The sequence below is a fragment of the Cricetulus griseus genome, chromosome 2 (assembly GCF_003668045.3).
Source record: "Cricetulus griseus strain 17A/GY chromosome 2, alternate assembly CriGri-PICRH-1.0, whole genome shotgun sequence".
In the NCBI taxonomy this organism is placed as follows: domain Eukaryota; kingdom Metazoa; phylum Chordata; class Mammalia; order Rodentia; family Cricetidae; genus Cricetulus; species Cricetulus griseus.
In genome coordinates this window covers 311,670,300-311,682,859 of record NC_048595.1, presented here as the reverse complement: position 1 = coordinate 311,682,859, position 12,560 = coordinate 311,670,300, and the positions used below count along the sequence as shown (strand labels likewise).

Sequence of the window (12,560 nt, the reverse complement as noted above, 5' to 3'; positions counted from 1 at the left end):
TTTTCTCTCTTTTTGGTGATTTCTGTGGGACTATTTAGAAAGTTTACCCTTTGAAAATGACCCAAGGAGCAAAGGAAACCTCTGTGCTAACGCTTTGTGACCTGTTGAGGGGAACAGATGTCACAGCGGAATGCCTTGTGAAGAGTTATTGTCCCTTCCAAACCATGACTGGGCAAAGCAGGGTAGCTCGGGAGTGTGAGTGGGGCAAGGAGGAGCTGGGCACAGATGAGAGCTCACTGGTCCTATGTAGCATGATGATAATGTGTTTTCCATGTGCTAGAGGCTAGAAGGAGCCGCATAAAGTCTGTTTGTCTTAAGTGGGTCAGAAAAATAACATCAGAAACAAAACAAGGCTGTGTAACTTGCTTACATAAAATATGATCATGCCTTTAAGGGCTCTTGAAAATAACATAGCTCTTCCCTTGCTTGCAAAAGAAAACTAACGTTGATGGAAGAAACGGGCTTCAACCCTCTGACCTTTTCCTCCCAGCCGTGGACTGGGGCTGTTGGCCTTCTTGGAAAGGCAGTGGAAATGAGAGAAACCCTTCCATCCAGATTCCTGAACACCTGTTTGCTGCATTCCCAGAAGACTCTGCACTTCCCTGCTGGAAGAATCTACCTCTTTCCTATATTCTCTCTTCTACAGGAAAAAGCAGAGAGCCAGCAGAGACGTGTGGGATGCTGGGAACACCAGGACTGGATTAACAAAGCTGACACTGGAGAGCAGTGAACTTCAGCCACCATACAATAGGATGCACTACACTGTGGAGAGATGCCACTTTTATCTGGGTCTGAAGTGCCAGCATTGATTCCAATGGGGCTGGCATTCTGCTAGGAATAAAACAAGGAGGCTAACCCCTACCCATCCATCCATAATCTCCCCCCCACACTTACCGGGCATGTGTAATAACATCTGATTCAGAGAATATGTGATCCTGTGGAAAGAAAATGTTCTGGATTTTGCATAAAATAATGTTCCTGCTTGACCTCTTCTTACCCCGATGAGTTAGAAGCTTTGGTATTACCCAGGCTTCAACACCAAGAGCAGCTTACCCTCACAGCATCTTTCTCCAACTCCTTCCCCACTCACTGGTAAGGTGACTTTGTTTTGGCAAGAGAGATGGCTCAGTTGATAAAGGCACTTGCTACCAGGGTAGGAGGGAACCAATCCCTGGAAGTTCTTCCCTGGTCTCTACACATGATCATGCCCCTGACACACCAAAACATTTTTTTTTAATTTAAAAGAAAAGCCATGAGTTTAAGTGTTTTTTAAAGATAGCTTTGGGACTAGAGGAATGGCTCAGGAGTTTTAGTGTTTTTTAAAGATAGCTTTGGGAATAGAGGAATGGCTCAGGGTTAAGAGCACCGGTTGCTCTTCCAGAGAATCCAGGTTTGCTTCCCAGCATCCATGTGGTTCATGACTGTCTGTATCTCCTGTTGCAGAGGATCTAAGGCTCTCTTCTGACCTCCTTGGGTGCCAGGCTTGCATGTGGTGCACAGATATACATGCAGGCAAAAGACCCATTCACATAAAATAAAAATTTAAAACAATATATTTTAAATATACTTCCCTTATTAAAAAGATGATAATGAGGCTGCAGAGATGGCTTGGAGGTTAAGAGCACTGGCTGTTCTTCCAGAGGTTCTGAGTTCAATTCCCAGCAACCACATGCTCACAACCATCTATAATGAGATCGGTATATACATAAAAAATAAGTTTTAAAAAAAGATGATAATGTTTCTCATAAGACTTAACAATAGCACACACATGCTAAAAACTCATGGCTTTCCTTCTAAATTAAAAAAGTTTTGTGTGTGTCAACATGCAGCCAGTCTTTTCCTGCCAGGGGCAATTCACATGGCCTATCCTGGTCACCAGGGTGGTCTACAGGACGGCATGTATACACATGGGACTGATGGCATGAGTTTTAAAGATGGAAAGGGTGAGGACCTTCCAGACTGCTGAAGGGCAGGCAAAGGCTAAATGGTGAGGCTTGAGATAAACACCTTAGGATCTACAATCTCAAGATCTACATCGTTGGTAGCTACTTAATTAACATAAAACTGTGGTGAGGGGGATAAGTCCAAGGGCCCCTTGCTCACCACACAAACTACAATTACATACTTGAAAATTGCTGAGTAGGTTTTAAGCACAGCTACCACCCTGGCTTGCATACCACCCCACAAAAGATAAGTATGGGAGGGGGTGTATATTTTAGTTTGATTCAGCATTCCAAAATGGATGGGTATTTCAGAACATCACATTATGTATGCACCACGGATCTATGTAATTTTTTTCCATGCTGGGGGGTCAAACCTCGAACCCTGAATCTGCTTGATAGGCACACGCTCTACTCAGAACTGTCACCTACACCCCTCCATATGAAATAGAAAAGGCAGGCTTATCTTTCCATGTTCACAGATATTTGGGGGCTTGAACATTTAAATAGCAGAGGGAGATGTTTGTATCTAGTCTTTCTATTGTATTGTTCTATTTTTTTTCATTTAATGGCTTTGATTTCAATTTTTTTCCACAGGAAGACCCTCTGTTTATTTGATTAAACAAAAATAAAATAAGCTGCATAGAAACAATTTTAAAGTCCAAAGAGACACCGACTTTGTTTTAAGGCTGCAGTAGCTGATACGTCTCCTTGCTACTTCCCCAGCCTTCCCTGTGGAGCACAGAGACATTGATTTCAATTTGTGTTGCTTTAATCATTTGAACATAGGGTTTCTCTTTGAGGTAGCCTCAACCTCTCTCAGAAGTCTTCACCTATAACCCAGCAGCCAGCAAAAGGCCTTAAGTCACATCTGCCTTCCCAAGGCTCCATGCCTGTAAAATTCTCTTGTGTGGTGATATATTGTTTATGTTTTAATAAAGGTTGCCTGAAGGATCAAAATGCAGAGCCAGCCACACTAGTTAGCTACAGAAGCTGGGTAGTGGTGGCCACACCTTTAATCCCAGGACTCAGAAGACAAAGGCAGACAGATCTCTCTGAGTTTAAGGCCACCTTGGCCTACACAAGAGTGAATCAGTCTAAAAGAGAATTAGAGCCCACACCTTTAATCCCAGCCCTAGAGAGGTGTATAAAAGACAGGAGGCCAGTGTCTCAGACTGCATTTTGAAATTTATTCTCCATCCATGTTGAGGAGAGGCAGCAGTCTGAGGCCTAGGGGAGAGGTTGTGGAGACAGGATCACCCCTTTCAGTCTGAGGTAAAGGCAAGAGCTAGTGACTTGACTGTCTTGCTTTTCTGGTCTTCAGCTTGAAGTTTGAACCCCATGATCAGTCTCTGGTTCTTTATTTTTCGCGTTACACTCGAGATAATTACACATCAGCTCAAATGAATGGTGCTATTTTTTTTAATTTTGTTTTTGTGTATGTAAATTTATATGTATGCTATCTCTATGTGTGATGTATGTGTGTGTATATCTATATGTATGTGTGTGTATCTATATGTATGCTATCTGTGTGTGTGGTGTATGTGTGTGTATATCATCTGTATGTGTGCTATCTGTGTGTAGTGTATGTGTGTGCATATCTACATGTATGAGTATGTATTTCTGTATGTATGCTATTTGTGTGTGTATCTATATATACATATGTTATCTGTGTGTGTGGTGTATGTGTATGTATGTATATCTATATGTATGCTATCTGTGTGTGTGGTGTATGTGTGTGTATATCTGTATGTATGTGTGTATATATCTAATGTATGCTGTGTGTGGTGTATGTGTGTGTATAACTATAGGTATATGCATGTATATCTATATGTATGCTCTTTGTGTGTGTGGTATAGGTCTACATGTGTGGATACACACGTCTCTATGTGAACAGAGACAGGATGATAGCAAGAGCTCTGATTTGCCACTCACCACCTTATTCCTTTGAGACAGGGTCTCCCACTGAACATGGAGCTAAGCTTGTGGCCATCAAGCTCCAGTGATTCTCCTGCCTCTGCTCCCCACTGTGTGGGGTTGCAGACACGCACAGCACACCCAGCTTACTGTGTGGCTGCTGGGAGTTACTCAGGTCCTTATGCTGTGTGGCAAGTACTCTGCTACTGAGATATCTCCCCAGACCTGGTGTTTACTTTTACCTCTGACATCCAAAGAGGGAATTATACCCATCCATACTGCTTGTTTTCAGTATTTGATATTTATTGTATCTAGCGCTCTGAGAATGTGTTACAGGAGGGGCATATTTGCATTGGCTGGGGCCCTTTTCCCTGCAGCAAGTTGGCTCAAGTCCTTTACATTGTGGGTAAAGATTCTTCCAAATTCAGAGACCTTGCCAAAGAAAGGTTCAACTTTTAAAAAACAAAGTGCATCAAAGTTAATAGAGCTGAACATACAGCAAACTCAAGGTATATCAGTCACATAAACACTGCTAATCCTTCTGTCTATGTTGAAAAGCAGTTTCTTTATCTCCCCCATGGCCACCCACTGGGTACCATTACTAGAAGAATTGCATTTCTTAGAATCACTGGATTGTTGTGTTCGTTATTTTTGTTTTCATCACTGAGACTGACAAGAACAACCTACGAGAGGATTAGACTGTATTTTGGCTCAGTTTCAAGAGGTGCAGTCTGTCATGTCAAGGAGGCATGGCAGTGGAATGGTGAAGCAGCTAGCCACACTGTAGGTACAGTCAGACAACAGTTGGAATATGACTGCAAAACTCCTTACTTTTTCTTCCTTTATCCCATCTGAGGCCCTCACTATGTCTGGAGCCATCACATTCAGGGTAGACCTTTAGCCCTTAGTTAATTCTCAGACTCACCCAGTAGTGACTGTTGTTTTAACCTAGAGCCAGAACCAACACAGAGCAAAATAGGGACTCCAGTCTTACAAACCCCAAACCAGGTGACCCTTGACCTCATCTCCTAGGTGATTCTAAACTATCAAGTTGACACTGAAGATTCGCCATCACAATTGTTATCCCTGGAAAGGAAACTGGGCAGCTGTAAAGATCAGGCAAGTGACACGGAGGGGTGAGTTTGACCAGGAGGACACTATAGGGATAGGTGCAGACTGTAGAAACACAGAGACCTCAAGCCCCATCTATAGTTACTAGGATTCCATTTTTAAAATTCATGGAGGTTCAAATAGTATGAGGCTGAAATTCAACCTGGAGCCTACCAGCTCACCTGCAGTGGCTGGTCCTAACCTTCCCCATTACATGGCTGGAAATGGAATTTAGACAGAATGAATAATTACCTCAAAGTCGTAATACTACCTAGTGAGAGATCAAGGGTAGCCTGGTTTGGGGTTTTTACTTCCAAGTTGGGAGTCATTTATTTGCTCTATGTTGGCTTTGGTGCTAGATTAAAACAACAACAACAACAGCAACAACAACAGTTTCTTTATCTCCCAACAACAACAAAAAGTACTTCAGAAATAATGAAGGGTCTACATATATTTTATTCTCATTCAATTAAATGTGGTCTAACTCTTTTATCCCAAAATTCCTTCACACTAAGCTGAGCCAGAAAAGCAGGCCCTGTTTGCTGGAAGGATGGCTGTTATATAAGTGTGGGGCTCGGGTTTCTCCACCTCAGCCACAAATCTAACAACTGCAAGAAGCCTCATAATCACAAAATCACACCTGACTCAGCAGCCCTGACACTGCCACTTTCCAGTCACTGTGTGGCTGGAGGCCAGCCTTCTCAAACCCTAAGAAATGGTCTTGGCTCAGCAGCAAAGCCTGGTCAGAGAACCGTTTGACAGACAGGCCCAGCCAGCCATGTCATGAGACCTGTTTCATGAGGGGCAGCATTTGCCTGTGGCCTCTCACTGGCTTTACGTCTACTTTGAAGGGGTTGATTCCACAAGAAAGGAGGACTGTGGTCCAGGACAAGGACCCAGTTTGGGAATAAGTCAGAGGCTACTTCTGAACATCCTTTTGACTACCTTGCTAATTCGATTAACAGATATTTCCAGGTGACTACAGTATGCCAGGTGCTATTCTAGAATCTGAGGGACAAGAGTGAACAAATTGAAGATAAAGTCTTTGTTTTTGTGAAATTCATGCCTTTCGTGTGGGGCTGGGGAGGAGGCCACCTGTAAAGGAAACGTTATTTAAGTACAGTGTATTCGTAGATGTGTGTGTGGGGGTGCTAGGGATAGAATGAAGTGAGAAGGGGAGGGGAGAGCAATTTAAATGGTATGTTCAGGGATGGGTCCATGGGCAAAAACTGGAAGGAGGCAAAGCAGTGAAGTGTACAGATGTGTAGAAGGACTTCACGCAAGACTCCAAGGGCAGAGGATAGGTGGAGCAGTCAGGACCGAGAGGCCACCTCACTAGAGGGAATGGTGGCCTGACAGTAGCAGGAAGTAGTTGATGGTGGCCCTGAAGGGTACTCAGATATCTGCAGTGGCTTGAGTGACGTGGCAGCTGCTGTGAGATTTTGAAGACTATCCTCGTGGATTAAATAAGAGATTAGAGAAAACGAATAACAAAGAGTGACTCCAAGGAGGTTGGTTTGAGTAACTGAGATGAGAGGTACCATTTAAGGCTGGCAGTGGAGTTGACAGAAAGGAAGGACAGGGAGTCGGGAGTTTCTTTGGAAAACTATGAAGTGAAGATGCTAAACACAATCGCTTAGGGTATCACAGTGAGGGTGTATATTGACTGGCAACATGAAAGGATCTACAGCCATCACCTTGGAGACAAATCTCTGGGCCTGTCTATGATGGATCTTCTGGACCAGGTTAATTGAGATGGGATGACCCACTTAACTGCTACACCAAATAAAGATGAGAAAGCAAGTGAGACACTAGCGTTCGTCTCCCTCTGCCTCCTGACTGTGGACTCGATGCGATCAGCTGCCTCATGGTCCTATCAACATAATGCCCTTGCTATGGTGGGCTGGACCCTTACGCTACAAAGTCTAGCTTTGGTTTAGAACAACTCTGGTGGCTCCCAACTCCTGTGGTATCAGCTGAAGCCACTGTCTGGCCTCTCTCAGTGTCCCCTTGTTCATCAATTTCTCTGTCAGCTGGCACTGCTGTCCTTTCTCCCAGGGGTTGGTGACAGCACTCATACACTTGACTCTCTATCCCAGTCCACCCCAGAGAATTGGTCCTCAAACATTGGTTTAGTGGGATAGCACTTACCTGGATAGTTTGCCTATTTGCCTTGAGGTGATAATGATCCCTGTCTGGCTGGTGACACATATACAAAGCCTAGAGTGATGCCAGGTAGACAGCAGACACTGAGGAACTCTTCCATCTTGAACTAGGAAGAGGAGAGAAATGGCATCCCACCATGCTCAGGTGGGCAGCCTGCTGCCCAATGCCCTGGACTACACCCTACTGTCCTTTGATGTGCCTTAACAGTTCCTCCACCTTTCCTGTCTCAACATTACCCTGTCCTCTACTACAGTTGCATAATTCACTTTCTACACCACTCTTTTCTGCAAGCTCCCCTTCTGTCTCACAGATTGTGAGCATTCCATGAATATCAAATTGACCTAATGAATTGACATTTATCTGAGTTTGTCTAGCTTAATTGACCTAAGTAGCCTTTTGAAGCATTTGGTCTGGTCCTATGATGTCAGTCCCCAAATACTATCCATCCACATAGTTATCAACTTAATAACTGTTCCGAGAATTTACTCTGTGCCAACCCCTAAAAATACAACATTAAGCAAATTCTTACAGCTCATATTTGCTTATGAATAATAAGCAAAATAATGAACAACTATGAAACATGCAATGGGCAGAAGGGACTCTGAAGAGCAAGTGACAATGGGGCGACATTTGATCACAGTGATCAGGGACATCTCTGAGGAAAGAATATTTAAGATGAAACATTAAAAGATTAAAAACCAGTTGCAGGAAAGGTAGGAATATTTCAGACCAGGAAAGATCCTGAGAGAGGGAAAGGGCTTGACTTGTCAAGAAAACCAACATGAATGAAGCAGAGGGAGATGGGCTTGGAGGGGGTGGGGCAGAGGGGGATGGGCTCTGTGATGGAGAGGGTAGGACAATAGCATTGCATGCTGAAATAGCATTGCATGCTGAATAGGAAACTGTTTAAGAATCTTGTTCTTGGGCATGTGTGGTGATACAAGTTTTTTTTTTTTTTTTTTTTTTTGCACTCAGAAGGCAGGGCCAGATGAATGCTGTGAGTTCCAGTCCATCCAAGACCGCATAGTGGAACCTTGTCTCAAAGAAAAAAAGAATCTCACTCTTGGGATCATAGAGGAGGAAGTATATGGGTGATTTCATTGCAAGAAACGGTGATGGTGCAGATGGGAACAGGTAGCTCTTTTCCATGTTTTTTGTTGTTGTTTTTTGTTTTTTAATGTAGACAGGAGATCCAACAGGACTTCTAAGAAAAAAGGTGAAGGAAAAAAGAATCAAGACTGGTCTAGGATCTGATCCGCTTGAGTGAGTGGTGATATGTGTGGCAGAAATGGGAATGGCTGGGGGAAGCAGGCAGCATTCAGGGAAAGAACCAAGTGTTCCCTTTGGAAATGTTACATTTGGGAAATTCAAGCCCTTGCTGTGAGACAGCCAGCTGCAGTCAGCTCCCTCCTGGGTCTGCCCTGGATGCAAAAAGCTCAGATTCTGTTGGGATTGCCTGAAGTTCTTGGTCTTGTGAGATATTTGTATAATGTGTGAAGATATATTGCTGTGATTGGTTTAATAAAAAGCTGCACAGCCAATAGCTAGGCAGGAGGTATAGGCAGGATTTCTGGAGACAGAGATGACTCTGGGAAGAGGAAAGGCGGAGTCACCAGCCAGACATGGAGAGGAGACAGGGGTTATAAGATGGAAGAGAGGCAACACCATGTGGCAGAACACAGATTTAAAAAGTGGGTTAATCTAAGTTATAAGAACTAGTTGATACAAGCCTAAGCTAAAGGCCAAGCTTTCATAATTAATAAAATGTCCCCATGTCATTATTTGGGAGCTGGTGAAACAGAAAGAATCATTACATCTTGGGTCCTGAGGAGAGCCATAGAATGAAGGACCTTCTGGGCGGGGGTGGGGGTGTGGGAGTGTGGGGGTGTAGGGTGTGGGGGTGTGGGGTATGGGGGTGTGGGGGTGGTGAAGCACCAGGAGAACACAGCATAAGGATGGCCTTGTCTCTCTCCGGCCAAGGCAGACATTCAGTGTTCTTGGAAACTAAGGCACAGGAGCTGGAGTGTCTGCCAGTAATGACCAGGAGAGGTGTTACCCAATCAGGAAGGCAGCCCAGGACCAGCTCTTGGCTCCATGCTCTCCATTTCATGAAGGGTCCCTGGTCCCACATGCCACTGGAATGGAAACCAGATTTAAAAGGGAGCAAGGGCCTGCCAGCTGGGTACTTCTCAGACATCTGTGGACAATCAGCAGCCTCCTCTGTATTTAGTCCTGCTCACACTAAGAAAGTAAGCCTTTTTGCTGACCGCTGCCCTGTCAAATCCAAGGTATGCTTCACGGCTTGCTGGGCTTCTTGGGAAGGTGGCTAGGAACACTGTCTCCTCATTTACACCCTGTGGGGTGGAGGGCACTGAGCCCACTATTCACTTTCTTTCAGGATCAACTCAAGTCATGGATTTTAGCAGTGAGCATCACTGAAGCCCTGTCACCCATCAGCCTGGGTCACAGCACTCCTGCTCCTTGGCCCTGGTGGCCTCTATTCTGCCACTGTGCATTCTCTGTCTCTGTCAGGATTCATGGGGACCCATTTCTCCCACTATTCTGTGCTGGTAAAATTGCCTGTAAATACCCCCCCATCCCCTGATCACTGCCTCGTTCCCCCATGACAGGGCCACAGATTTACTACACAACTGGACAAGATCACACACATAAAAAAACCTCTGATCCATGACCTGCAGTGACCTGCCCATGATACCACCCTCTTACCTACAGCAAGGAGTCTAGGGACATAGCCTGCTCTGTGTAGCTAACCTTGCAAAGAGCCTGATTGCTACCCTTGGTGACAATCCAGGAGGCTCAACATTAACTCTCCCATGTAGCCAAGACTTGACTAGTAGCTGAATAATAAGTTTGCTGACGTTTCCCCTGTATCCAAATTAGGGCTGACCAAAAAGCCAAATAAGAACTAATAGATAGCCCCATGGGGCCCCCCATTTCAGATGTGCTACCACCTACAGCTACCATGTCCCAGCACACTCACACCAGGTCTGAAGTCTCTTTTCCCCTCTTCTCTTCTTGTCATTGAGTGCTAATGACCAGTTCCCTAGATAGAGCTGAATCAATGCCTTTTACCTCCCTCCTTTGAGAAGTCCTCATTTATTTTCAAAGCTATTTGTTGACCTTTCCTCTGTGAAATAATAGTAAGTGACTATACTGCAGGTTAGTATAAAAGAGGGTGTAACAAAGCTGTAACAAAGAGACCCCCAAACACTGTGGTCCAACCATGGCAGGTTCTATTCATTCTCCATTGTGTCTGCAGGGAAGGTTGTCAAGGGATAGAAGGTGACTCTGCTCTTGGAGGGCATATTGGGACCCAGAATCTCTTTGCCCTGTTGCTCTACCTTGTCTTGCTTTCCTGATGGGAGCTGGCTGAGCCTGTACCTGTGGTCTGTGTTTCCTCTGTCCTCTGCCACAGAAAGGAGGAAAAGGGAGCTTCAGAAGATGAGCAGCTACCCCATCCAGGATGGGGGTAGAAATTAAATGCATCCCTTTATCTCACAGCTGGCTGAGCTGAACCACATGGCTTCTCCAGCTAGCTGACAAAGAGGCTGGGACACAGTGTCTAGCAGTGCCCAGCTGAAACTTGGTCCTTATACTAAAATAATGATAGATGGTGGATATGGGTACTCCCATCACCGTACACATTGAGAGATGACAAAAAGTGATGCTTTTGCCCTCCGAAGCTATAGCATGAGGACTAGCTTTCTTAGCACTCGGCTCCAGCCTCTTTCCTCACACACCCCAGCTCCTGCCCTCCCGCATGCTCTGCCATGCTGGACCTGTCATCTGGTTTCTCACCCAGGTGGGGGGTAATAGTCACTTCCACGCTGAAATTGACTCCTCCTCTCATTTATTCCCATAACATTGATAAAGAGTTTTCAAACCCTGCCTATCAGGATTTGATACACCTGACACAGGTGACACTGCCAACACCATTGGCAGAGCCCTTCCCCATTTGCTGTCCTGTGTTATCATTGCCTCCCAGTTGTCTGCCCTTACGCTCATGTGTGATTTCAGGTAGGGACCAAGCCTGCCTTCTAGCATGGTATGCTCTATGCCTGCTGAGGTCAGGCATTCCGAACCAGCTGACTAGATCACAGCCTTAATTTCTTGGGTGTCATCATCACCTGAGTACAGCCTTCAGCATTCCTTCTACCCTCCTCACCTGGCCCTCCATCTTCTTCTGACAGTCCTGAGGATACAGAGGGCACCTTGAAAAGTGGGAGAGGGGGCTGGAGAGATGGCTCAGAGGTTAAGAGCACTGACTCCTCTTCTAGAGGTCCTGAGTTCAATTCCCAGAAACCACATGGTGGCTCACAGCCATCTGTAATGAGATCTGGTGCCCTCTTCTGGTGTGAAGGTATACATGGAAGCAGAATGTTGTATACATAATAAATAAATGAAATCTTAAAAAAAAAAAAAAAAGAAAAGAAGAGTGAAAGAGTTGAAGGTGATGACATCATAAGCCATGTCTTCTCTGTCCCATCAGCCAGCTCCCAAATAACCTCATGGACACTTGTTATTACTTACAAAAACTTAGCCTTCAGCTAAGCTTGTTTTTAACTAGTTCTTATATCTGAAGTTAGTCCATATTTTTATTTATCTATGTTCTGTGTGTCCAGCTTGTTCCAAATCTCTCTCCAGCCTGGATTCATCTTCTACTTCTTCTCTCCCTGCTCAGAAGCTCTGCCTATATCTCTCGCCTAGCTATTGGCCATTCAGTTCTTTTCTTTTCTTTTCTTTTCTTTTTTTTTTTTTTGAGGTGAGTTCCTTTTATTGTGATTTTATTGTCTCCATAACAAGAGAAGCTTAGAACTGGATCACTTGGCCCTTTCTCTTCTTATCGCCTCCCAGTTCAAAATGCTTGTATCTCTTAATAGCCAGCATCCTCTTAGATCTGCAGTTGGGCTCAACACACTCAAGCCTCAGTACAATCTTCTTTGTAGTTTTAGCCTTTTTTTGGAAAATAGGCTTAGTCTGCCCACCATAGCCACTCTGTTTCCTGTCATAACGCCGCTTTCCCTGGGCATACAAAGAATCCTTACTCTTCTTGTACTGTGTCACTTTATGGGGCTGGTGCTTGCCACATTTCTTGCAGAACGTCCTGCGGGTCTTAGGAACGTTCACCATGTTGGCGGGAGCAATATCGGCACAGAAAGAACGAGGCAAGGCCAGGGACGGAAGTTTTCTTGGCCATTCAGTTCTTTACTAAACCAATCACAGCAATATATCTTCACACAGCATACAAAAATCCCACAATAGTGTGCCAGTTCCAATACCACAATCAACAAGACCCTGTGCTTTTTCTTTGCAGAAAGGGGAAAGGCCCCAGCTCCTTCAAGTTTGGCCCCTGGCATATGAGTTTAATTCCCTGCTCTGTCCCTTGTAACAGAGCATTTTCAAGGG

At 44.7% G+C, this 12,560-nt stretch overlaps 1 protein-coding gene across 1 annotated transcript; it reads right to left on the bottom strand.

Moving 5' to 3' along the window:
* Nucleotides 1-11,935: 11,935 nt before the first annotated feature.
* LOC100761963 (60S ribosomal protein L36a) lies at nt 11,936-12,335 on the bottom strand. Its single transcript, XM_027401235.2, has one exon. The coding sequence runs from the start codon at nt 12,282-12,284 to the stop codon at nt 11,964-11,966; it is 321 nt and encodes a 106-aa protein (XP_027257036.1). The 5' UTR covers nt 12,285-12,335; the 3' UTR covers nt 11,936-11,963.
* Nucleotides 12,336-12,560: the final 225 nt, after the last annotated feature.

Excerpts from the sequence above, each read along its gene's own strand:
- LOC100761963 (XM_027401235.2), bottom strand. The coding sequence starts at position 12,284 with ATGGTGAACGTTCCTAAGACCCGCAGGACGTTCTGCAAGAAATGTGGC.